Source organism: Oryx dammah, unplaced genomic scaffold, assembly GCF_014754425.2.
Source record: "Oryx dammah isolate SB20612 unplaced genomic scaffold, SCBI_Odam_1.1 HiC_scaffold_14, whole genome shotgun sequence".
In the NCBI taxonomy this organism is placed as follows: Eukaryota; Metazoa; Chordata; class Mammalia; order Artiodactyla; family Bovidae; genus Oryx; species Oryx dammah.
Window position 1 is genome coordinate 29,987,023 of NW_024070198.1, and position 27,215 is coordinate 30,014,237.

The following is a 27,215-nucleotide window of genomic DNA, read 5'->3' on the forward strand; positions in this document are numbered from 1 at the left end:
AGCTATGTGTTGGAAAGTTAGCATTCAGAAAAAGGGATTAGGAAGAATATGTGTTTCATTTTCAAGAGCAAGATTTTTGAAAAGACTGTCTTTATGAAAAATTTCTTTAAAAGGAGGCTGATTTGAAAGCAATTACCTGAGACTTCCTGCGTGCATGCAGCATAGGTCCCTTTGTATTATTTCAATTTCTGCTCATAGGTCATTTCATAGAAACCATCTATGTTGTCTGCGTCTTTTATAAGAGTACTGCCGTCACCCTGACTCTTTATGCTATAGTTTCTTATTTTGCTTTGTTTTTCCTCATGGCACTTATAGTGTAATGGTATGTATGCTTCCTGTTTTTTTTCCCACTAGAATGTAGGTTTCTTGAGGGTAAGATCTTTTCTGTTCATTGCTATTCTCCTATTGTGAACTGATACTTAAAACTTGGTATGTGAATACCTTTCAAGGTAGAGTTCTTAAAGAGCAATCTAGCTCTGTAAATAATTATTTTTCTAAAATTTTTAGATTAACCAGATGGCAACAGCACCGGATTCTCAGAGACTAAAACTATTAAGAGAAGTAGCTGGTACTAGAGTGTATGATGAACGAAAAGAAGAAAGCATATCTTTAATGAAGGAAACAGGTAAAATAAATGTTATTCTGCCTTATTTCTTCTATTCTGTGTATTGCTTTTTCATTGTGTTATGATACTTGAGAGAAGTTGTCTATTCTCAGGAGTATATTGTATAATAATTTGCCTGTAGACTGATTGGAAAGAAAATTAGTGTTAGGCAGTTTAAGGTTTGAGAATTCTAACAATTTGTCTCTTTGGATAAAGAATTGTTACTGTGAGATAATAGTACCATTCTAGGTCAGCTGCTTTGTGCCTTTAAAGTCTTTCTTATTGTTAGTGAGGATGACACATTTGGATGTATTCCTCAGGAAAAAAAAATGCTGAAATATCAGTTGGCATTAGGTTTTAGTTTATTCAGAAGCAAGTAAATGTAAAACTTAAACTTTGAACTTGGACTCTTCCTTAGTACATTCATTATGGAAACTCAGCTTTGCCTTTCAAGTGCTGTGCCCTTTCATGGCTTAAAGTCAGAGACCCTTACATTCAAAGTCTAAATAATAGTTGCCTGATATTCAGACTTTAGACTTGACCTCTCTGGTCCAAAGCTTTCCCATCTGTGAAGTCCTTTTTTATAGTTTGTAGTGGCGAATAGAGGAGCAAAGTCGCACCATGATTGGAATATAGTAAGTATTCAGTATGTGGCAGCTATGTAGATAATGCTGTTATGAGAATTGAGAATCAGTGACACCAGTGATATTAAGTAGGGTTTTGTGTTTTTTTCCCCTAATGTCATAGGGAGGCTCATTAACTTTTAAAGGAAGCTTAAACAAAGGCCTGTAACATGTGTAATATAAGAAATCAGTGTCATCATGTATAAGTTTATTCTCTCATACTTTCCATAATAAAGCATTTTAATTGCCATTTTAGTATCTTAGATTTGGTTACCACCTAATGTCAAAGAAGTAATGCTAAAGTGCTTAAGATTAAGTTTCACACAGTATATTTGAGAATTGATACTGCGTAAAAATTTTATTCAACTCCTTCATCCTTCTACCATTTTTTTTAAGAGGGAAAACGGGAAAAAATCAATGAGTTGTTAAAATACATTGAAGAGAGATTACATACCTTAGAGGAAGAAAAGGAAGAACTAGCTCAGTATCAAAAGTGGGATAAGATGAGACGAGCCCTGGAATATACCATTTACAATCAGGAACTTAACGAGACTCGTGCTAAACTTGATGAGGTAAAATGCTTACCTTTGCCACTTGTTTAATTTTATTTTTATGAATATATTAAACTCATACTATATTTATACTTTTCAATGATTTTTAAATACAGACCTCAAAATTTTAAAACTTCTTAGTGAATTCATTACTCAGCAAATTTACTCTCTGAGTTTACTCCAAGGAAAATGACTCATGTGGTCCTTGCTGTAGTTGCATCTGAAATATAATTAGGTGGTGGTGTCAGGCAGACCAGGATAAGAAGAAAACAACTTTTAGGGTTTCACGAATTTCTTTCTTAGCTTTTTAAGGTGTATTTTGTAATTAGTATTGCTAACATTTTGTACAAAAACTTGTTTTAGGTAATACTGAAAACTATAGGCATTTTCTGTTTAAACCCAATACAGTTATTTTGGGGGAAAATTTTTTTTAAGTGAATGCTTGTTTTAGCAGATACTTAAAGATTTTTACTAGATGTTATAAAATATTGAACAAATCCAAAATGGGTTAGAAATCATAGCTTGGTTTTTTTTCTAGCTTTCTGCTAAGCGAGAGACAAGTGGAGAAAAATCCAGACAATTAAGAGATGCTCAGCAGGATGCAAGAGATAAGATGGAGGTAAGGTTATAAACTAGACTTAGGTTAACTTGTAAGTTAACCTTTCTGTGCCAGAATTATGGAATGGTGACTTCAAGTAGTGGTGTCACTGGGATTGAGTATTGGAAAGAGAGTAGTACTGAAAGTTTAAATAAGAGAAAAAGAAGAGACAAACCAATGGTGTCCTGATTTTGCCTTTGTATTTCTAGTTGTCTAACTTGTTTCTATTTGATACTTTTTGAATAGGATATTGAGCGCCAAGTTAGAGAACTGAAAACAAAAATTTCAGCTATGAAAGAAGAAAAGGAACAGCTCAGTGCTGAAAGACAGGAACAAATTAAGCAGAGAACTAAATTGGAGCTTAAAGCCAAGGATTTACAAGATGAATTGGCAGGCAATAGTGAACAGAGGGTAAGTTAAAATGCTGAAAATGAAAGACATAAATGTTCAGGTGAGTGGGAACTGCAGAGGACAGTCCTTTCTGTGACAGGGGTGCATGCTTGAAGGACAGTCCTTTCTGTGACGGGTGCATGCTTGAATTTTTGTAAAAAATTTGGCACATTAAAATAATTTGCATTCAAGTTGCAACTGAGTACTTTCAGTTACTTACATTTAAAAATTAGTTTTATGTTGCAGGATCAGTTTTCTCATAAATTCTTTTCATGAGAAAATATCCTATGTTAGACTTAAAAATAAGAAAAGTTTTTAAACAGATTGCATTTTTACTTATCTTGCTTTATTTACAGAAACGCTTATTAAAAGAAAGGCAGAAGCTGCTTGAAAAAATAGAAGAAAAGCAGAAAGAACTGGCAGAAACAGAACCTAAATTCAACAGTGTAAAAGAAAAAGAAGAGCGAGGAATTGCTAGGTCTGGGACTTTTTTCACCAATTCTAATTTTCTGCATGGTTCCTCTATAGAACCTTATTATATAAAGAATTATAGGTTAGGAAGTTAGTAATTAAGGGCAAAAAGTTCAGTGCCCATTTCAAAGTAACAGCCAATACTGTGGGCCAGTGTTAGTGTATGCATATTGCCTATTTAGAAGCCCTAGGTGATCCATAGTATCCTCACTATAAGTTTGACAGATTTAAGGCTCTGGGAAGTTCAGTAACTTGCCCATAATAATGTAGCTAAATTTTGGACTTTGTTTACCCAAATTGGATCCTGCTGTGTGTTCATTCTGCCACCTTCTTTTCATACTTGACATCTTTTAACATCTATACATTTTAGTTTCTGTCTGTAGATTGGACTTGCCAGTGTTTGCCGACTTCACAATTTAGTACATTATCGTGTTTTTATGCCTCATATATTCATTTTAATGAATTTCCTGTTTATATCCTTTGTCCATTTTTTTCCTGATTTTTTTTTTTTCTTACTGTTTGATAGTATTGTTTTATGTTATCTGGGGGTTAATATTTGTCCTGTATGTTGTATGTGTTTTCTCTTGGCTTTTAACTTTCATAATGTCTTTCATTGTAAGGTGTTGAAAATGTTTAAATAATTAAATATAGTTGGAGCATTTTTGAAAATCCTGAGGTAGGGTGCTAGATTTGTCTAGGTTTAGTGATTAACCCAGACTAGGAAGGACCTTAAATCCTTAGAGGATGGGCTGTTTTACCTGAATTTCACAGTGATTTTCAAGTTAACTTAATGTTAAATAGAGCTAGTCCTAGAAGCACTATTAGATAACAGTTGCTTTTTATACTTAATTCCTTTTTTTTTTTACCCCTTTTTCCCCATGTGGGTTGTGGGGTCTGGGGTCTCAGTTCCCTGGCTGTCAAACCCAGGCCCTTGGCAGTGAGAGCACAGAGTCCTAAACACTGGACCACCAGGGAATTCTCCTTCTTTTCTTGTATGGAATTACAAAAATGGTTATTGTCTCTCTGTACTCTTGAGGTATTGATTGCAATTAAACTTGGCTATTTCCTGTTCTCCTTTTTAATCCATTCTTTTCTATCTTGTGTAGATTGGCCCAAGCTACCCAGGAAAGAACGGACCTTTATGCAAAGCAGGGTCGAGGAAGCCAGTTTACATCAAAAGAAGAAAGGGATAAGTGGATTAAAAAGGAACTCAAGTCTTTAGATCAAGCTATTAATGACAAGAAAAGACAGATTGCTGCTATACATAAGGATTTGGAGGACACTGAGGCAAATAAAGAGAAAAATCTGGAGCAGTATAATGTAAGAGCTTCTATAGCTGCTTTGTGAAATCTTTTGAGTGTGAACATATGCAGGTTTATCTGTTTCTTTATTTGTAAATAGTTTATCATAAAATACACAAGACAGATACTTAATTAGATAAGACCAGCACAGTTTAATATTATACATATGGTGGTTCTTTTTTTAAAGATTTTTTGCCATGTCAGTGAGTGTTGTATAGATTAAATATATTTTAAAATATATTTTTTATGAGTCAGCAACATGTGCTTGGACTGTACACTTAACTTTAAGTGATATCATACAAATCTAAAATGATTATAGTAATTTAAAATATTTCCATTTTTATATAATAATGTAATATTCTATCAATGTAATAACTTACTGCAGAATATATTTTGTTAACACATTGGTGATTTTATAACACTTTCTAAATGAATTAAACATTCACTCTGCATGTTTAGTTAGCATTTTCTTAAAAATTGAAATAGAAGATAAAACCATTACTTTGAATAAGAAAGATTGTAAATTATTTAAAAATAGAAAGAGAGAAAAATGCTTTCTTAAGTGATACTTGCAGATATATATAGGTGATCGGAAGATGATTGAAGTGGTGAGAAGGGAGTGTATAGGACAGATGTAGGGTAAGAATATATTTATTTATTTATATACACATGCCTAGAAGGAAACTTTTTACCTTACAAGGTCTTTACTGTTGGTATGGTCGGTTTATCAGAAAAGTCACTGAAAACATAAAATCTTAAATATGTATAGTTACATGCATTTCATGTATAATATTTACATGTATTTATATGTAAATATTTAAAGATAAATGTATGCTTATGTACCAGTCTTTATTTTTAGACATTTTTTAAAGAGCATCTTTGGGTTCACAGCAAAATTGAGAGGAAGGTATAGAGATTTCCCATATACTTCCTACCCCCCACACCTGAATAGCCTTCTTTATCAACATTCTTCACTAGAGTGTATACCAATCTTGATGTAGAACCCAAGATATTTCTTATGAATATGAGTAGTGATTGGCATTCCGAGGGGACTTTGGTGTTATGAGCTGCATGTGTAAATACAGTTTCCTTAAAGTTGGGTGAAAACAATTCAGGATTCAATATAAGGGGTCTTTCCTTGGCTTTGTGACCTGATGTTTTGAATTCCTGTTATGTGTGCATGTGTGCTCTATCGTGTCCAACCCTGCGACCCCATGGACTGTGGCCCACCAGACTCCTCTGTTCATGGGATTTTTCAGCAAGAATGCTGGAGTCAGTTGCCATTTCCTCCTCCAGGGGATCTTCCCCACCCAGGGATCGAACCCATGTCTCCTGCCTTAATATTCAGATTCTTTACCACTGAGCCACCATTTCAGTTCAGTTCAGTCGCTCAGTCATGTCCAACTCTTTGTGACCCCATGGAGTGCAGCATGCCAGGCCTCCCTGTCCATTACCAACTCCTCAAACTCATGTCCATTGAGTCGGTGATGCCATCCAACCATCTCATCTTCTGTTGTCCCCTTCTCCTCCCACCTTTAATAGTTCCCAGCATCAGGGTCTTTTCAAATGAGTCAGTTCTACGCATCAGGTGGCCAAAGTGTTGGAGTTTCAGCTTCAGCATCAGTCCTTCCAATGAATACTCAGGACTGATTTCCTTTAGGATGGACTGGTTGGATCTCCTAGCTGTCCAAGGGACTCTGAAGAGTCTTCTCCAACACCACAGTTCAAAAGCATCAATTCTTCAGCACTTAGCTTTCCTTATAGTCCAACTCTCACATTCATACATGACTACTGGAAAAACCATAGCTTTGACTAGACGGACCTTTGTTAGCAAGGTAATGTCTCTGCTTTTTAATATGCTGTCTAGATTGGTCATAACTTTTCTTTCAAGGAGCAAGTATCTTTTAATTTATGGCTGCAGTCACCATCTGCAGTGATTTTGGAGCCCCCCAAAATAAAGTCAGCCACTGTTTCCCCACCTGCCATGAAGTGATGAGACCAGATGCCACGATCTTAGTCTTCTGAATGTTGAGTTTTAAGCCAACTTTTTCACTCTCCTCTTTCACTTTCATCAAGAGGCTCTTTAGTTCCTCTTCACTTTCTGCCATAAGGGTGGTGTCATCTGCATATCTGAGGTGATTGATATTTCTCCTGGCAATCTTGATTCCAGCTTGTGCTTCATCCAGTCCAACATTTCTCATGATGTACTCTGTATATAAGTTAAATAAGCAGGGTGACAGTATACAGCCTTGACATACTCATTTCCCAATTTGGAACCAGTCTGTTCCATGTCCAGTTCTAACTGTTGCTTCTTGACCTGTGTACAGATTTCTTAGGAGGCAGGTCAGGTGGTCTGGTATTCCTATCTCTCTAAGAATTTTCCAGTTTGTTGTGATCCACACAGTCAAAGGCTTTGGCATAGTCAATAAAGCGGAAATATATGTTTTTCTGGAACTCTCTTGCTTTTTCAGTGATCCAGTGGAAGTTGGCAATTTGATCTCTGGTTCCTCTGCCTTTTCTAATTCCAGCTTGAACATCTGGAAGTTCATGGTTCACTTACTGTTGAAGCCTCGCTTGGAGAATTTTGAGCATTACTTTGCCAGCATGTGAGATGAGTGCAATTGTTTGGTAGTTTGAGCTTTCTTTGGCATTGCCTTTCTTTGGGATTGGAATGAAAACTGACCTTTTCCAGTCCTGTGGCCACTGCTGTTTTCCAAACTTGCTGGCATATCCAGCGCAGCACTTTCACAGCATCATCTTTTAGGATTTGAAATAGCTCAACTGGAATTCCATCACCTCCACTAGCTTTGTTCATAGTGATGCTTCCTAAGACCCACTTGAGTTCGCACTCCAGGATGTCTGGTTCTAGGTGAGTGATCACACCATCCTGATTATCTGGGTTGTAAAGATCTTTATTGTATAGTTCTGTGTGTTCTTGCCACCTCATCTTAATATCTTCTACTTCTGTTAGGTCCATACCATTTCTGTCCTTTATTGTGCCCACCTTGCATGAAAAGTTCCCTTGGAATCTCTAATTTTCTTGAAGAGATCTCCAGTCTTTCCCATTCTGTTGTTTTCCTCTGTTTCTTTGCATTGATCACTGAGGATGGCTCTCCTCTCTCCTTGGTCGTCTTTGGAACTCTGCCTTCAAATGGGTGTATCTTTGCTTTTCTCCTTTGCCTTTCACTTCTCTTCTTTTCACAGCTATTTGTAAGGCCTCCTCAGACAGCCATTTTGCCTGTTTTCATTTCTTTTTTTGGGGGAATGGTCTTGATCCCTGCCTCCTGTATAGTGTCATGAACCTCCATCCATAGTTCTTAAGGCACTCTATCAGATCTAATCCCTTGAATCTATTTGTCACTTCAAGTGTATAATCATAAGGGATTTGATTTAGGTTAGACCTGAATGGTCTAGTGGTTTTCCCTACTTTCTTCAATTTAAGTCTGAATTTGGCAATAAAGAGTTCCTGATCTGGCCACAGCTCCTGATCTTGTTTTTGCTGACTGTATAGAGCTTCTCCATCTTTGGCTGCAAAGAATGTAACCTGATTTCTGTATTGACCATCTGGTGATGTCCATGTGTAGAGTCTTCTCTTGTATTGTTGCAAGAGGATGTTTGCTATGACCAGTGCGTTCTCTTGACAAAACTCTATTAGCCTCTGCCCTGCTTCATTCTGTACTCCAAGGCCAAATTTGCCTGTTATTCCAGGTATTTCTTGACTTCCTACTTTTACATTCTAGTCCCCAGTAATGAAAAGGACATCTTTTTGGGGTGTTAGTTCTAGAATGTCTTGTAGGTCTTCATAGAAACATTCAGCTTCAGTTTCAGCTTTTTCAGCGTTACTGGTTGGGCCATAGACTTGGATTACCGTGATACTGAATGGACCGCCTTGGAAGAACAGAGATCATTCTGTTTTTGAGATTGCATCCAAGTACTGCTGTTCGGACTCTCTTGTTGACTATAATGGCTACTCCATTTCTACTGAGCTACCTAGGAAGCCCATTAAAAAGTACATATTATCTGTTACTATATGCTGCTGCTGCTACTGCCAAGTCGCTTCAGTCGTGTCCGACTCTGTGCGACCCCAGAGACGGCAGCCCACTAGGCTCCTCTGTCCCTGGGATTCTCCAGGCAAGAATACTGGAGTGGGTTGCCATTTCCTTCTCCAATGAATGAAAGTGAAAAGTGAAAGTGAAGTCACTCAGTCGTGTCCGACTCTTAGCGACCCCATGGACTGCAGCCTACCAAGCTCCTCTGTCCATGGGATTTTCCAGGCAAGAGTACTAGAGTAGATTGCCATTGCCTTTTCCTTACCATATGCACTTATGTATTATATATTAGAGGTTTTTGCCCATTTAATTCAATTTTCAGTGACTCGTTTTTGAGTGTGTTCAGAACTAAATCAGTTTTTTAAAAGAACAACTTTTCCTAGTACTCATATCATCCGTTTATCTAATGTTTAATGTAATCAGTCACCTAAAAACAAAAACATAACAGGGAGCAAACAACTGATTCTGTAACCATAAACAGCTCAGCTAGTAGGACAAGTGACCAGGAGTAATAGACTACTGGCCAGTGTGCTTTGGACTTTGGTCAGGAATGGAAAACAGATTGACTGAGGTAGTCAGTTATTTGGGAGTTTGTTAGTATAGTTTCAGTTTAGATAGCTACAGTCCTGCCTTGAAACAAAAGGCATTTTTATCTTGAGTTCATGGAAATATCAACCTCAACAGATGCCCTTTTTGAAAAAGCTTGGTGCTAAAACAGGACTTTGCAGTGAGATGTTTTATTCATTCTTCTTCAAGTTTGAAATTATTTTCCAATATTTCAGTCACATTTAAGTGTATCAAAATGACCACTTGTGAGGGTGAACTCTTTATGTTGGATAGAGATGATTTTACAGTGCTAATTACATTGGGCAAAAGAGCCTTTTGCTTCTTAGTATGTTCCTAAATCTCTTGTGTTCTAGTATGTGTGTGTGTGTAGAGGGGCCATGTGAAAAGTATGCACTGCATTGTTTTGAGAATTTATTAATAAATTTTTTTCTTCTAAAATTCTAGAGTATATATTATAGAAGTAGTAAGGTCACTAATGAACAAATTAATTGTTTTGATACATGTATGTGCTTGTTAAACCATCACCACAATTAAGATAACAAGCCTATTGATCACCCCAAAATGTTTCCCATATCCCTTGGTAATTCCTCCCTCTCTCCTTTCCTGGCCTCTTCCATCCTCTGGTAACAACCGAACTGCTTTCTGTTACTAGGGATTAGTTTGTATGAAATTAGATTTTAAATTTGAATTATTTTTATTTCCATAGAAACTGGATCAGGATCTTAATGAAGTCAAAGCCCGAGTTGAAGAACTGGACAGAAAATACTATGAAGTAAAAAATAAGAAAGATGAATTACAAAGTGAAAGAAAGTTAGTATAGACTAAAGTATGCCTTAATATTGTTGAGTAATGCTAGTTACTGGCTGTTAAATGGTCTTTAAATTATAAATTAACTCTAGAAGTTTAATTTGTCTTCCCTCAAAATTGTATACTGTTAGCCTATTGTCTTAATTTTAAAATTGAAGATAGTCTATTTTTTATTGATTAGTTACTTGTGGAGAGAAGAGAATGCAGAACAGCAGGCACTTGCTGCTAAAAGAGAAGATCTTGAAAAGAAACAGCAACTTCTTAGAGCTGCAACAGGAAAGGTGGGTAGGTTCTTTCATTACCTCAGTTTGCATTGAGTCAGTTATTACTGCATAAGAATTTATTAGCTTTCAAGAGAATGCAAATTAACTTGTCTTATAAATATGAAATACTGGATATCGTTTAAGCACCCATGCTATTAAAAATAGAACTTCTGATTTCTAGATGAAGGGTCCATTTTTAATGCTAATCTCATGGAACAGAATCCATAATACAAGGTGTTGCACATAGTTGGCATATTTCAAGGGAGTTGACCTATTGTTGGAGAGGGTATTTAATCTGTGGTATGTTTTTTATTTTTTTAAATTTTTATTGGAATATAGTTGATTTACAGAGTTGTATTAGGTGTTCAGCAAAGTGAATCAGCTATACCTATAAGTATATCCACTCTTTTTTTAGATTCTTTTTTCAAATAGGGCATTACTGAGTATTGAGTAGAGTTCCTTGTGCTGTACAGTAGGTTCTTAATTAGTTGTCTATTTTATATGTAGTTGTGTATATGTCAGTCCCAATCTCCCAATTTGGTATTTTTTTTAATGTATAGAGTAATGGGGGCATTTTATATCAGCATGAGTGCCATTAGCAATATTTTACAATTTTTTGTTTCTGAATAGGCCATTTTAAATGGAATAGATAGCATAAATAAAGTGCTAGACCACTTCCGTCGAAAAGGAATAAACCAGCATGTTCAAAATGGCTATCATGGTATTGTGATGAATAACTTTGAATGTGAGCCTGCTTTCTACACATGTGTGGAAGTCACTGCTGGAAACAGGTGAGATTTGTTTTTTTGCTTGATGTTTTGAGTTTTTAAAGAAAAGAGGAACTAAGAATAACCTAAGAAACACCCTTTTGTAGTTTAAATATATCCTCTTATTTAATATTCCAGTCCTCTTTTGTTTAATATTCCAATTAAATACATTGATGCTCAGTGTTTGTTCCTAGTTGTAGAAACTAAAATTTCTCCTTTTTGTACTTTCTCTCCGTCCATTGGGATTTTCTGAGTAGCTCTCCCCATACAAATTGGATTGCATAGAAAAAAGTAACTTGTTTGCTTAAATGTTTAAAGCACTTTGGACCTATCTCATTCTCTTTACATGTAGGTTATTTTATCACATTGTTGATTCAGATGAGGTCAGCACGAAGATTTTGATGGAGTTTAATAAAATGAATCTTCCTGGAGAGGTTACTTTCCTGCCTCTTAACAAGTTAGATGTAAGGGATACTGCCTATCCTGAAACCAATGTGAGTTGATGTGTGTTGTTAAAGTCTGTCTTTCAATAAGTGTTTTTCCTGGTTTAGCACATGTTAGTGCACATCAAGCACTATACACTATGGTTCACGTGGTCTGTGAAGTAAACATTCCTTTCTTACAGTAGAGGATAGTTAATGCTAGATGAGGAAAGGAAGGAAGACAGAGGTCACAGCCATGACATAGGCCGTTGCAAAACGTGCAAAGTGTTAAAATACATCAGTACAGGATGTTCTGAGAGTGTAACTCAGGGAGACAAAATTAAGATTTAATAATTGGAGAAGAATTCCCTGAGGAAGTATCATTTAAAGTAAATAAGATTTCTGAATATTCTTTTTTTTAAACAGCTCATAAATTAGATTTAAAATATCTAGCAAGATGATAGGCTCTGAAAGCATAACGTTGCTCTTGTTATTAGCTGGTATGCTTTTTAACAGATTGAGAATATTACCTAGACATCATCCTTGATAAAAATGTAATTGCTTTGAGGTGTTTGGCTTCAGAATGTTGATGGTAGTAGCAGTTATTTCACTGTTATTTAAGGTGAAAGCTAAAACCCTGGGAGAATGAGCTACAGTTGAAGAGGAACAGTGAGAATCTTATGAGCTATTTTAGTGATCTAGCTTTTTCTTTTAAATCTACAAACTATCTTTGAAGTTTTGAGGAGGAGAAATTGAGTCCTAAATGTGATATGTGAGTGAAGCAAGTCACGAAAGAATGCATATAGTGTTGTTCCCTTTACAATACCTGAACAGAAGTAATCTTAGATGATAGAACTACAAATGCAAGGAAGTGATTACCACAAAATTATAAGAGTGGTCATCACCAGCAGGTAACCATTGGAGGTAACCACTGTGATTAGAAGAGGGCTACACTCATGACTTCTGGGTTTTATAGTAGTGTTTTGTTTCTTGTCCTACATGGTGGTTATATTAGTGTTTGCTTGGTAATTATTAATTTAAGCTTAACGTATTTATTCGGAGAAGGCAGTGGCAACCCACTCTAGTACTCTTGCCTGGAAAATCCCATGGACAGAGGAGCCTGGTAGGCTGCAGTCCATGGGGTCGCTAGGAGTTGCACACGACTGAGTGACTTCACTTTGACTTTTCACTTTCATTCATTAGAGAAGGAAAAGGCAACCCACTCCAGTTCTTGCCTGGAGAATCCCAGGGACGGGGGAGCCTAGTGGGCTGCCGTCTTTGGGGTCACACAGAGTCGGCCACGACTGAAGCGACTTGGCGGCAGCAGCAGCGTATTTATTGCTCTTTTCTATATGTAGGATGTATTTCCTAATGTAAAAATTCAGTTCTGCTAGTTGAGAGAAAAGGGAAAATAAATTTTATCTGAAAAAATATTTTTCTGAGTATCTAAGGTTATATGTGTGTAGATTATTAGATGAAAATATTTTGAGAATATACTACTAGTTTATATTTGTCCCTTCTGTGTGACAGATGCTACCCTAAATGTTTCACATTTATAACTCGCCTACTCTTAACAACTCTGTGAGGAAGCTACTGTCGTTATTATAGTTCTATAGATGAGTACAGAAGTTAAGCAACTTGTCCAGAGCACACATCTGAGAAGCAGAACTGAGATTTGAACATGAGCAGTCTGGCTCCATAGCCACTGAGCTCTTTATCCCTGTACTTTGAAAACCTCTGTACTATTGAAAACCTGGATGACTTACATGAGTACAATTTCCAGGATATTTCAGTAGAATGATTTTTCTCACTTGTTCAGTATAAAAACCAGTTTTGAAATGTAAAGGCATTTTGTTTATTTGTATTTCAGAAAAATGTAATTTACAATTCTGATAACACATTTGAATTAATTGTGATTTCTTTGCTTGCTAACAACATACTCGTTTTTAGGATGCTATTCCTATGATAAGTAAATTGAGGTACAATCCCAGATTTGACAAAGCTTTCAAACATGTATTTGGAAAAACACTTATTTGTCGTAGTATGGAAGTTTCAACCCAGTTGGCCCGTGCTTTCACTATGGACTGCATTACCTTGGAAGGTTCGTAATAGCAATTACTAGCTTTGAACAAATAAATTCCTTTAAAAGTGTTTGAAAATTTATGTCTAGTTACTTCCCATTTTTAAATCCTGTTGGTTTATTCAAGTCAGAATTTAAACAAGGTCAACACTTTATGTTTAATTGATGTCTCATAAGTATAATCATTTAATGCATAGTAGAATTTCTTAACCTTTTTGATACCATAGACTTGGTTTGGTGAAGCCTCTGGCACCTTTTCTCAAAAATTTTTTTAATGTATTAAAATACTTCAGATCACCAAAGAAACCAATTGGCATGATTATCACAGTATTTTTTTGACATAGTAATGTATTCTTTAAGATATTAAAAATGAGATTTAGCAGTAGACCTCCTGAATTTTATTTTGAGTGAAGGTTAAGAACCTCTGGTATATAGGTTCCCTTGTCCTCATTTTCTGTTTTTTTTTCCCCCTATATGTTTACAGGGAAGCATAAACAGTTTCAGTATAGCACAGTTCTCCTGTTTTCCTCCCACCCCCAGAAATTTACTTTTTTAAAGAAATTCTTGCGTTCTGTTTTTTTTTCATTTTTCTTTCTATTCTGTTTGCAGCAGTGATTTCCAACATCCTGTCCTCTGGGTCACTTATCCATTCTTCTGCATCAGTTATTCTGCTATTGACTCCTCCTAGTGTATTGTTCATCTCGTTTGTTCTTTAGTTCTTCTAGGTCTCTGATAAACATTTCTGCATCTTCTCAATCTTTGTTCTGTTTCTGAGATTCTGGATCATCTTGACTATCGTTCTGAGTTCTTCTTCTGGAAGATTGCCTCTCTCCAATTCATTTGGTTGTTTTTCTGGGATTTTATCTTGCCCCTTCATCTGGGACAAAAACCCTCTGCTTTTCTCATCCTGGTTAACTTTCTGTGATGTAGTTTTCATTTTAGCCACTGTGGGACTGTGGTTCTTCTTGCTGCTTCTGTCTGCCCTCTCAAAAATCTTTTGTGTTGTGGATTTGTCTTACTGCTTCCTCTTTATTAGGTTAGGTTAGGCATTCTTGGCATGAGTGATGTGTACTTCTTACTGCGTGTCCCACTGTTAGTGATACCAGGTTTGATCTCTAGCAGATCTTGGTTGTAAAGGTACCTTTTCCCCTTTGTAAGTAATAAATGATATGTGGGATTATCCTTTAAGGACACGTGAATATCAGGTTCCCCCAAAAGTTTTTTTGCCAAGGGCTTAGCATCCTTTGGTGACCCTTGCCTGACTTGGTTAATACATTGAAGGTTTCAAAATGATCATTCTAAAATTCTGTGATTGCTTCTATATTTATTAGCTGTCACTTTTCTGTAAAGAAAAGCCCCCTCCTTTTTTCCTTTTTATGTATTGCTGTGATTCATGGATTTTTTAAATTATTCAATGTGTTACCAAATTGCCATTATTATTTTTGATTTTCATATTTCCAGTTATGGCCATTGGGAATTTCAAGCTAGGTTCTGTGTCTTGTTGAGATGTTCCTGTTAGTCTTTAACACTTCTTTCCTTTCTGGCAAATGTTCAGGTTTACCTTATATTTTATTAACACTTGCACTTATGTTAACACTTATATTTTTTAAGTGCAAGTGTTAATATTGTAAAACGTTTTTTCCAGGGTGGCTTAAACTCTTAACTTTTAAGTTCTTATTAAATAGGTAAAACCTTTAGATTAATCTAGTCGTTTGATTATTAATCAATTTATTGTTGAATAAAGAAGTTGTTATACAGAATTACTAATTTCCTTATGTTTTATTAATAGGTGACCAAGTTAGTCATCGAGGTGCTTTGACTGGAGGCTATTATGATACAAGGAAGTCTAGACTTGAATTACAAAAAGATGTTAGAAAAGCGGAAGAAGAACTTGGTGAGCTTGAAGCAAAGCTCAATGAAAATCTGCGCAGAAATATTGAAAATATCTTTTTGTCTTGTGTTGCTGTAGAGAAAGAACTGTGTTTTGCTTGGAATATAGAATCTTTTGAGTGTTAGATGTATTTTCACATATACAGTGGGGGGAAATATCCCATGTGTTTTATTTTGACTTTTATTTAAGCTTGTGTAGTATGTCCGTTTAACTTCAAAAAACAGGGAGAAAAACTAAAAACCATTGTAATATCCTTTGCTTAAACTGTTATGTAGTTAATGGCAATGAGTGTATTTCTGAGAGAAAAAAACCTGAGGAACACAGAAATTTAAGATTGTAAAGGGAGCTGAGGAGGATTTGTCAGACAATTATAGGAAGAAAACCAGGATAGGGTTTCAATGGAAGAAGAGTGGGCAGTATCAGGAATGCCACATATTACACAGAAGTTAAATACATAAGGATTGAAAAATGTCTATTAGGGGTTATTATCTTGAGTTTCAGATTTAGTATTAGTGGAGGAAATGTCCATCAAAATGCAAGTCTTAGTAACCATGGTTCTTTCCATTCTTTCAAATAAAAATGGTTTTCTGTGAAAAGTGACTAGTTGGGCTCACAACTAAAACAGTTGTGCATGTCCATTTTCTTAAAATAACCATGGTATAAGGCAAAAGTGCTTTGTGTACATACCTTGCATTATGTCACACAATATTCAATACAGGTACTCAAGCAGTGAAAATAATTATTTTTACTGCTTCATTAGGATATTTTTACTGAGACTGGCATTTTAAAATTGTGAGTTTATAGCTTCTTTGTCATCAGTTGGAAGCAAGAGCACAGAGAAGAAGGTAAATAAGTGTCTTAGCTTTGACTTTGCATACTTTGAGATCTGCCCAAATTTGGCGAGGTTTGAGCACAGAGCCTGGGAGAATACATAAATACTCCTCTTCACATCTAACTCTCTTATATAGTACTTTAATAAAGTACTTAAAGCATATGGCTTATATAGTAAATACTCGCTGAATGAAAAATATATAAATTTTAAAATGTGTATCATTTAGCTTCCTTTAGGACTTTCCCATGGTTTTGTTTATTTTTTGTATAGCAGTTGGTAAAATTGTATATTATTTTGAGAGAGAAGTGTTGAAATGTTTAAAGCTTCTTTTATGACTGAACAGTCTTGACATAGTATTTAATTCTGTGTTGTTATGGTACTTAAATTTGTGGAAATAGCTTAATCTAGGGATAAAGAAAAGGAAGGGGATACAAGTTAATAGACACTGAAGTGAATTTTCCTTAGCCTTGTATATGGATTAATAATGAAATTGATCAGCTGATGAACCAAATGCAGCAAATAGAGACTCAGCAAAGGAAATTTAAGGCATCTCGAGATAGCATATTATCAGAAATGAAGATGTTAAAAGAGAAGAGGCAGCAGTCAGAGAAAACCTTTATGCCCAAGGTTCGTAAATACGCTTTTAAAAAATATATTTAGTTACATAGATTTGGGGTAGACTATATATTGTGTAGGTTATATAACATATACGTTATGTTCCATTTTCATTTAGGTCCATACTTTGGGTATCTGCATGTATCTTTATCACACCTTTACTCATGAGTACTCAAGAGTCTACTTTTGTAGGCCAAATTCATATTTTCCAACTTCATTAAGCAAGTAGGCATTTTGAGCCATGGCATAAAAGTATTGTCCGATAGTCAGTCAGTCAGTCAGTCAGACACAAATACCATTTGTGTCTATAAATGCTATTTATGGATTTATTTGACTGCATTTTGTCCAAATTATATTAAAATGAGTTAGAAAGTGAGCTGTTACTGCTATTACAAATGATAATATCCATTGGTCTCATAAACATGAGCAGTTTTGACAAAAACAACTAATTTTGTACATCAATTATATTAAAACAACAAAGTTAAAGATGTAGTGTATATACCCACACTTAGACCACCCTAACATTCTAGCAACTTCTTTCTGTTCTTATGACTATGCATAATGGTTTTTATATAGTTTGACCGTGGAATATGGTGTATTTATTCCACACATCCTGCATAATGTTGCATCATAACATTTTTCTTGTTGCTGCATAGTTCTAATTATCAAATGTAATGGGCATTTAATATTTAATTGAGATAATATTATTTAAGCTCACTTTAATATCAAATATAGATGGTCTTCAGTTTTTCACTACTGTAAGTGATACACTGACTAATACCGCTACTAATAAATGGAAAATCTGTCATATAGCAACGTAGCTTACAAAGTTTGGAGGCAAGTTTGCATGCTATGGAGTCCACCAGAGAATCACTGAAAGCAGAACTGGGAACTGATTTGCTTTCTCAACTTAGTCTTGAAGATCAGAAGAGAGTAGATGCACTGAATGATGAAATTCGTCAACTTCAGCAGGCAAGTACAGTTGACAGAAAAAAAAATGTGTTGGTAATCAACTGTTGTGAAAAGTGTCTTTCTTGCTAGTAAAAGAGTGTGAAAGAGATATTGAGAAAATATAAGATTGAGACTTCCAGTATCCATTAAAGTAAATGAGATTTTAGTAAGTTTTTCTAAACCTTATGATAGGATTGTATAAGAAATCTTCATTTTTTTCATCTTATTTAATGCCTGTTTGTCATTAGTAAAATCGAGCTTGTTAGCTTTGCTATATTTATTGATCTGACCACCTTTACATATTTAAAAATAGTTTTGATTAAACATTTTAATAACATTTGATTCTTAAATATAGATATAAATAATTAACACTAAATTCAGAAAATGAAAAGCAGGAAAAGAAAAATATTTTTGGTAGTATGCCTTGTAAAAAGAACCAGGCACAAAAATAGCCTTCTGGATAGATAAGAGAGTAGATGAAAAAAATAAAGGTCTTTTTGGAAAGGTATAAAACTCTTGTTTCAGCTCATCTGAACACAAGTAATGGAGACAACAACAGATTAACAGCATTCCTGTATGTGAAATGTGCATGCCTATGTAGACAGACAATTTGTTTTTCTTTTTTCTTCTAGGAAAACAGACAACTACTGAATGAAAGAATTAAATTAGAAGGTATTATTACTCGAGTAGAGACTTACCTCAATGAGAATTTGAGAAAACGCTTGGACCAAGTAGAACAGGTACATTCTCTTTGGGTGGTTTCTTGATGAGCATAACCTTTTGAACATGCTTATGTGAGAGGCTCTGATTTAGAGTATGGACTCTGGGGACAGAAAGACTAGCAGTCTGACTACCTGCCCTGGCTTGGAGATCTCACACTGCCACCTAGTGTGCTGTGTTGGTCAAGTCATTTGATATTGCTAAGCTCCAGTTTCCTCTTGTGTAAAAGAAGCATAGCAGTATGTTTTGTGTGATGATCTGGCACATTCTAGGTACTCAGTAAATATTAGTTACAAATATTTTCTCAGTAGTGGTCAGATGCTAAGAAATTTTTTAGTCATTAATCATTTTTTTCCTGCTTAATGGATACCTTAAGTATTTACAACTATTTGAAGTATGTTTTTTGGTCTCCTTACGTGTTTTTTCAAACATATCAACAGCTATATAAACATTGGCAGTCATAACATTTTGAAACTAACAAAGTTTATATTTTTATGGCTTAATGCTCCTGTGTTCCTTTTGTGTTATAGGAACTAAATGAACTGAGAGAGACAGAAGGGGGTACTGTTCTCACTGCTACAACCTCAGAACTTGAAGCCATCAATAAAAGGGTGAAAGATACCATGGCAAGATCAGAAGGTGAATTTTTATTTTGTAAAAATGTTTTTGATATCTAGTTAAATTTAGCTTATTTGTTTTATAAGACCATGTATTACAAAATGAAATACCCAAATAGGCAAAAGCATGTACCAGAAGTTTTTGTTGTAAACAGTTTCTAGTGAACAGAGTTTAGGGTGTTGATTATAGTCACCTTCATTTTATTGAAATGTTGGTGGCAGTTTTTAAGAGACCATACATTATTAGTTTCTTGACAAAAGCATGGAATAGCTGAGTCAAGTTTGTTGACACTTAATTGCTGAGAAGAAAATTATTTTAGGTTTTTATAAACATTGAATAATAAAAACTTTATATATGAATGGCTTGTGTACACTCCCAATTGTATTCTGAATTCTTTCATAAATTTTCACAGGAAAATTTAAACCTATTTTATAGATTTGACCATTAAAATCTTTGGTCAGATAACACCTTAAAATAGGTGTTATGGGGAATTCCCTGGCGATCCAGTGGTTAGGACTCCCTGCTTTCTTGCCAAGGATCTAGGTTCAATCTCTGGTCGGGGAACTAAGATCCTGCAAGCCGCATGGCTCAGCCAAAATACAATAAGTGTTATGGCCTAATTTGGTTTTCCCCCCATTTTAGATTTGGACAATTCCATCGATAAAACAGAAGCTGGAATTAAGGAGCTGCAGAAGAGTATGGAACGCTGGAAAAATATGGAAAAAGAACACATGGATGCTATAAATCATGATACTAAAGAACTAGAAAAGATGACAAATCGACAAGGCATGCTGCTGAAGAAGAAAGAAGAGTGTATGAAGAAAATCCGAGAACTTGGATCACTTCCTCAGGAAGCATTTGAAAAATACCAAACACTGAGCCTCAAACAGGTAAATCTAGTTTGTTTTAAATATGAAATCTCATTACAATTTTCCTACATGTGAGTTTATTTATATGTTTTTTTTTTTCTTTTTATAGTTGTTTCGAAAACTTGAACAGTGCAACACAGAATTGAAGAAGTACAGCCATGTTAACAAAAAAGCTTTAGATCAGTTTGTAAATTTCTCGGAGCAGAAAGAAAAGTTAATAAAGCGACAAGAAGAGTTAGACAGGGGGTACAAATCAATCATGGAACTGATGAACGTACTTGAACTTCGAAAATACGAAGCTATTCAGTTAACTTTCAAACAGGTATGTTTCTGTTTGTAGTTAATACACAAGCTAAAATCTTCAGATACTTAGTTTATCATTCAATTTGTAAAGATTTTAAAGCTTTTTTTCCACTGATAATTGTTCTGATACTTAAAGACATCCAGTATATACACAACTCTTACAAGGATCCAATCTGTTATTCTTGTTCTTAAGATTAAAAAATAAAATTTTTTATTGCTTTTAAATAATTTTTGTCTTTGTTTTAAAAAGTACATATTCCATTTGACACCTATTTATATATTATTCATTTTAAGGTATCCAAAAACTTCAGTGAAGTATTCCAGAAGTTGGTCCCCGGTGGCAAAGCTACTTTGGTAATGAAGAAAGGAGATGTGGAAGGCAGTCAGTCTCAGGATGAAGGAGAAGGGAGTGGTGAAAGTGAGAGGGGCTCTGGATCACAAAGCAGTGTTCCATCAGTTGACCAGTTCACTGGAGTTGGAATTAGGGTAAAATAACTTTATATTCAATTTTCCTGAGAGCATTATCATAGTGGAATATTTTGCAAATCTTAAATTGGTACACTGTATGCAATTTAATGTTAAGAGATGATGGAGATTTTACCCTTTTGAAATATTAACTCTAATTAAATATTTTCTTAGGTGTCATTTACAGGAAAACAAGGTGAAATGAGAGAAATGCAACAGCTTTCGGGTGGACAGAAATCCTTGGTAGCTCTTGCTCTGATTTTTGCCATTCAGAAATGTGACCCTGCTCCTTTTTACTTGTTTGATGAGATTGACCAGGCTCTGGATGCTCAGCACAGAAAGGCTGTGTCAGGTACAGCTGGTTTCATAGCTTCATAGTAGCTCACTAGAAATGATAGCTTGCCTCTTTTATCATATATTTCTTGGCTGCCTGAGGTATCTGGGGAGACTAGACAGGGTATTATTCAATAAACAAAATAATTTCTCTTTTAACAAAGTTTTTAAAATTTAATATTAGACTACAAAGTTTAGTTCTATCAGAAACATGAAACAGTGGAAAATCCAACCCCAGTTAAGCTTCTATACAAACGTCTCTCCTTTTAAAACTTGTTTTTCATAAACAGATTTGATTCTGTTTTTAAATAATCTATACCTGATCTTTAGTAAGTTCCAAAGATGTTGGGGGAGTGGGTAGCAGGAAAAGGTTGCTCTGGATGAGAAAAATTTACATTGCTCTGATACTATTTCTAATCCTGTGTTAGAAATGCTGCTTTTATATTCTGTAACTAAGATATCGGTGTTAAAGATTCATGCCTAGCTTAAGAAACAAATTGATGCTTTCTGTAGATGTATGCAAACAGGCAGTTTTAAATTTTAGGTAGGATTAAAGATCGTTGCTTTTTAAATTTTTAGTTCTACTGAGAAAATGGTTTTATTAAATTACTTTTTACAGATATGATTATGGAGCTTGCTGTACATGCTCAATTCATTACAACTACTTTTAGGCCTGAACTGCTTGAGTCAGCTGACAAATTCTATGGTGTGAAGTTCAGAAATAAGGTAAAACTTTTTTACATGAAGTTTAAGTTCATATAGTATTTAATCCATTGTATCTGTTCAATTCTTTTGTTGTTACTTAAGTCATGAGAAAAAATTCAGAAACTTGTTGCTTATTGGATGATGATATCTTTGTGAAAAAAACTTAAAATGTTTATGAAGCTTATCAGGGTTTTTTTTGGCATTCATTGCATAGTTTTATTTTCATTGGCATTAAGAGACATTATCTTCCTCTCTAGTCTATTTAGTGCTTATTTAATGCACAGTCTTTAACATTTACATACATTGATTTATATTTGGTTAGACCACATGGCTCTTCCAGGTGTTTTCAGCCTTAAAATTCTTTGAAATAGCAAAGTAATAAAAACTGAACAAAAATGTGGTTCAGATATTTAGACATGAGTACTTATCTGTATCTTCAGAGCATTAAAATGCAGAATATATTTTAAACTCCTGTGTTGAACAAACAGCATTAAAGTAAGGGTTTTATCAATCAGTGTTTTAGAGTCAGTTGACTTGAAATATGAAATTTATATAGGTAATTGGCTGTATTTTTAAAATACTACCTTATCCAGTGGGAACACTGATAAGTTTCTTTACCGTCTAACAGATGCTGTTTTTAATGCTTATCCTTCAGGTCAGTCACATTGATGTGATCACAGCAGAGATGGCCAAAGACTTCGTGGAAGACGACACCACTCACGGTTAGTTGGGAAATACTGCCCGTTGGTCTGGAAGATGTGTAAAATAATGTGATCCTTTTACCCAGGAACTGTAAATTTAAACCTCAGTATCTGGTCATTATTAATAGTTTTCAGCTTAGAGTATACATAGTCCTTTTATATTTCTGTCATTGTATTTTATAACATACTCTGTAATGTTACATTTCTATTCATAGTTTAAGAATTTTATTTCCCACACAACTTTTTGTAAAGTGTTCTCCTATTTTAAATCTTTTAAAATGTGCTAAATATTGTTTCCTAATTATTTTATCAAGTGTATTGCCTCTTTTATAGCTTCAATTAAATAATTGGTTTTATGACTAACTGTTTTATGTGGCTTTTTATTTATAGTTGTATGATCGGAAACAAATTTTTCTTAAATATCTGCTTTTTATTTTGCTTAAGAAAAGGTCTGCCTTCACCTAAAAGAAGATTTTTAAAATATGGTTTAATATTCTGTTGAATTGCAATATGATTCCCAATCCTGGCTGCTTGTTTAAATCCATGGGAGGGAGCTTTTAAAAATGTAACACCGCTTGAGTCTTTCCCTAGACCATTTGAATTCAAATCTCTAAGGAGTAGAGTCTTGGTCATTGTTAATGCTAAAGTTCCATAAGGTGATCCTGACCCTCAGTGAGGATTAGAAACCCTGCTATAACTCATTGTAACTGTCCTTTAGAAAGTATTTTTAATTTAAAATGGCAGTGTGTTTAATAGAAGTTAGGAAGAGTATCCAAGAAATTGAGCTGTAAAAGTTGTTCCTCCAGATAAGTTAATAGTTTGGAAAACCTTGTTATTGGAACATTGGTCTTTTTCCAAAGGAGAGCTTTGTTGTTTATTGTGTTTTTAAATTGCTTATTGAGGTAATTCACACACCGTAACATTCACCCTTCAAAATAGTATAGCACAATTCAGTGCTTTTTAGTTTATTCACAGAGTTGTGCAACCATCTATATAATCAAATTTTAGAGCATTTCAGTTGCCCCAAAAGTAACACTGTACCAATCAGCAGTCATTCTACATCTCCCTTTCCTCTTATTATTCCCCTGGCAACCACAAATTTATTTTATGGATTTGCCTATTCTGGACATTTCATGTAAACAGAATTATACAATATAGGACCTTTTGTGACTAGCTTCCTTTATTTAGCACGTTTTCAAGGTTCATTTATAGTGTAGCACATACCAGTATTTGATTCCATTTTATTGCTGAATAATATCCCATCATATGATCATACAGTTTGACTCATAAAGAACATTTGTTTGAACTGGTCAGGTCCGTTTATACTTGGATTTTTTTTTCAATATAGTTACCTGTATTTTCATTTTATGGATCATTTCCTTTGTTTTTGAGGCAGAAATAGCATTACTTGAATTTTCAGCTCTAAGGGGAAATCAGCACCCCTAACCTTTATGTTGTTCAAAGGTCAACTGTGTACTGTGTTGTTTAATCATTCATTCATTAGTTGGACATTTGGGTTGTTTCTACCTTTTGGCTATTATACATAATGCCTCTGTGAACATCTATGAAAAAGTTTTTGTGTGTTTTCGTTTTTCTTGGGTATTTACCTAGGATTGGAATTGTTGGGTCATGTGGTATGTTTAATATTTTGAGGAATTGCCAGACTTTTCCAAAGGAACTGTACCATTTTATATTTCTACCAGTAATTTGTGAGGGTTCTGATTTTTCCATATCCTCACCAACACTTCATCTCTCTTTTTGTTATAGCCGTTCTTATGTGAAGTGGTATCTCATTGTGGTTTTAATTTGCATTTTCCTGATGACTAATGATATTAAGCACCTTTTTATGTACTTACTCGTCGTTTATGTGTCATCTTTGGTGAAATGTCTGTTCACATCTTTTGCCCGTGTTTAAATTCTGTTAACTCATGTTCTTATTATAGAATCATAGTTTATATTATTATAGGATACTAATCACTTCATGGGAAATAGATGGGGAAACAGTGGAAACAGTGTCAGACTTTATTTTTTGGGCTCCAAAATCACTGCAGATGGTGACTGCAGCCATGAAATTAAAAGATGCCTACTCCTTGGAAGGAAAGCTATGATCAACCTAGATAGCATATTCAAAAGCAGAGACATTACTTTGCCGACTAAGGTCCGTCTAGTCAAGGCTATGGTTTTTCCTGTGGTCATGTATGGATGTGAGAGTTGGACTGTGAAGAAGGCTGAGCGCTGAAGAATTGGTGCTTTTGAACTGTGGTGTTGGAGAAGACTCTTGAGAGTCCCTTGGACTGCAAGGAGATCCAACCAGTCCATTCTGAAGGAGATCAGCCCTGGGATTTCTTTGGAAGGAATGATGCTAATGCTGAAACTAGTACTTTGGCCACCTCATGCAAAGAGTTGACTCATTGGAAAAGACTTTGATGCTGGGAGGGATTGGGGGCAGGAAGAGAAGGGGACGACAGGGTGAGATGGCTGGATGGCATCACTGACTCAATGGATGTGAATCTGAGTGAACTCCGGGAGTTGGTGATGGACAGGGATGCCTGACGTGCTGCGATTCATGGGGTTGCAAAGAGTCGGACACGACTGAGCGACTGAACTGAACTGAATAACAGAAGTGGGAGTTTTTATATATTATGATAGAAAAGTCCGTTGTCCGGTGTGTGACTTGTAGATATTTTCTCCTAGCTCTTGTCTTTTTACTTTCTTATGATATCTTTTGAAGTATAACATTTAAAAGAAATAAACTCATTTGTCCAGATTTCCACTTGAGGAAATTTCCTCCTAAGGCCTCCAGTCAGATTGGACTAGGGCCCACTCTTTCCAGCCTTACTGTAACTTGATCACCTCTTTAAAAGTCCTATCCAAAACAGTAGTGATATTTGGAGGTAGTAGGGTTGAAACTTAAATGTGTGCATTTGCTCGTGGCGGTTGAGGGGATACAATACAGTGTGTGCAAGAGACACAGGTTTGATCTCTAGGTCAGGAAAATCCCCTGGAGTAGAAAATGGCAACCCCTCCAGTATTCTTGCCTGGAAAATCTCCATGGACAGAGGCGCCTGGTGGGCTACAGTCAATGAGCCCACAAAGAGTTGGACACAGCTGAGAGACTGAGCGCACACATGTATAGTAGATTGTTTATAGTTTTACCGTAATATAACTGATCTTCCTAAGAGAAAATTCGGTTCAAGAAATAGAATTCTAAGACCCCATTCAAAGGGTTATGTAAGCACAGTATCCTTCTAACATTCCTAAAATGTTTCTTAAGCATGTCCCCAGGAATATTCATTATAATCACTGCAGATGGTGACTGCAGCCATGAAATTAAAAGACGCTTACTCCTTGGAAGGAAAGTTATGACCAACCTAGATAGCATGTTGAAAAGCAGAGACATTACTTTGCCAACAAAGGTCCATCTAGTCAAGGCTATGGTTTTTCCTGTGGTCATGTATGGATGTGAGAGTTGGACTGTGAAGAAAGCTGAGCGCTGAAGAATTGGTGCTTTTGAACTGTGGTGTTGGAGAAGACTCTTGCAAGTCCCTTGGACTGCAAGGAGATCCAACCAGTCCATTCTGAAGGAGATCAGCCCTGGGATTCCTTTGGAAGGAATGATGCTGAAGCTGAAACTCTAGTACTTTGGCCACCTCATGTGAAGAGTTGACTCATTGGAAAAGACTCTGATGCTGGGAGGGATTGGGGGCAGGAGGAGAAGGGGATGACAGAGGATGAGATGGCTGGATGGCATCACGGACTCGATGGACATGAGTCTGAGTGAACTCCGGGAGTTGGTGATGGACAGGGAGGCCTGGCGTGCTGCAATTCATGGGGTTGCAAAGAGTCGGACACGACAGCAACTGAACTGAACTGAACTGAATGGACATTGAAGAACCGACTCATTGGAAAAGTCCCCAGCATCAGGGAGAGGTTGAGTGCAGGAGGAGGAAGGGGCAACAAAAGTTGAAATCGTTGGATGGCATCACCGACTCAATGGATATGAGTTTGAGCAAAATCAGGAGATAGTGAAGGACAGGGAAGCCTGGCGAGCTGCAGTTCATTGGGTTGCAAAGGGTGGGACTTGACTGAGACTAAACAACAACAAATGGAGACTGAGTGGTATATAGTTTATGATCTATAACGACCCTGATATAATCAAGCCTCCATAGTAAAGAATTTGGCAGGGATGTTACAGGCATGGCATCATTCTAGAACTTGCTAATCTTAAGCATCTCCCCAAGAGTGTAAATGAAACTTAAGTGAGTTTATAACGGTAAGCACCTAAACAGTGAAACAATATAAATGTAAAACCCATTTTCCTTTCTATATCTCATCATAAATTTTTATGTTATGTAATTTTTTGGTCTCTCTCTACACACCTTATAGGGTCTTAGTTCCCTGACCAAGGATTGAACCTGGGCCCCTGACAGTAGAAGGATGGAGTCCTACCCCTAGTGGACCACTAGGGAGTTCCTCATAAATTATTCTTAATGAACAGAAAAATGTGAAAATCCTGGAATATTTGGCTAACCCAGAAACTCAGAGGAAGGACAGAAATTCATCAAAGGAATTAGCCAGTGATTCATAAATCTAAAAAGGGTTTCTCTCTGTTCTGACTTTTCCACTCTGAGATTTTACTATTATTTACAAAGTACTAATAGATTTTGTGTATGTTGCATGTAATTTTCAAGAATATGGCATTTTTAGGTCACCTTACCA

The 27,215-nt window shown here is 35.6% G+C and overlaps 1 protein-coding gene across 1 annotated transcript in view; it reads left to right on the forward strand.

The window, feature by feature from the left end:
* SMC3 (structural maintenance of chromosomes 3) overlaps window positions 1–22,859 on the forward strand; it is a 38,592-nt gene extending 15,733 nt beyond the window's left edge. The window contains exons 8-29 of the mRNA XM_040254416.1: window positions 508–625; window positions 1,624–1,799; window positions 2,317–2,397; window positions 2,623–2,787; window positions 3,123–3,244; window positions 4,344–4,557; window positions 9,861–9,964; window positions 10,143–10,242; window positions 10,855–11,015; window positions 11,344–11,485; window positions 13,364–13,514; window positions 15,283–15,435; window positions 16,692–16,843; window positions 17,645–17,803; window positions 18,415–18,522; window positions 19,033–19,141; window positions 19,763–20,010; window positions 20,099–20,311; window positions 20,587–20,778; window positions 20,932–21,109; window positions 21,710–21,816; window positions 22,451–22,859. Of these exons, the coding sequence (XP_040110350.1) occupies window positions 508–625; window positions 1,624–1,799; window positions 2,317–2,397; window positions 2,623–2,787; window positions 3,123–3,244; window positions 4,344–4,557; window positions 9,861–9,964; window positions 10,143–10,242; window positions 10,855–11,015; window positions 11,344–11,485; window positions 13,364–13,514; window positions 15,283–15,435; window positions 16,692–16,843; window positions 17,645–17,803; window positions 18,415–18,522; window positions 19,033–19,141; window positions 19,763–20,010; window positions 20,099–20,311; window positions 20,587–20,778; window positions 20,932–21,109; window positions 21,710–21,816; window positions 22,451–22,522 (3,225 nt within the window). The 3' untranslated portion in view covers window positions 22,523–22,859. The remainder of the gene's footprint in view (window positions 1–507; window positions 626–1,623; window positions 1,800–2,316; window positions 2,398–2,622; window positions 2,788–3,122; window positions 3,245–4,343; window positions 4,558–9,860; window positions 9,965–10,142; window positions 10,243–10,854; window positions 11,016–11,343; window positions 11,486–13,363; window positions 13,515–15,282; window positions 15,436–16,691; window positions 16,844–17,644; window positions 17,804–18,414; window positions 18,523–19,032; window positions 19,142–19,762; window positions 20,011–20,098; window positions 20,312–20,586; window positions 20,779–20,931; window positions 21,110–21,709; window positions 21,817–22,450) is intronic.
* Window positions 22,860–27,215: the final 4,356 nt, after the last annotated feature.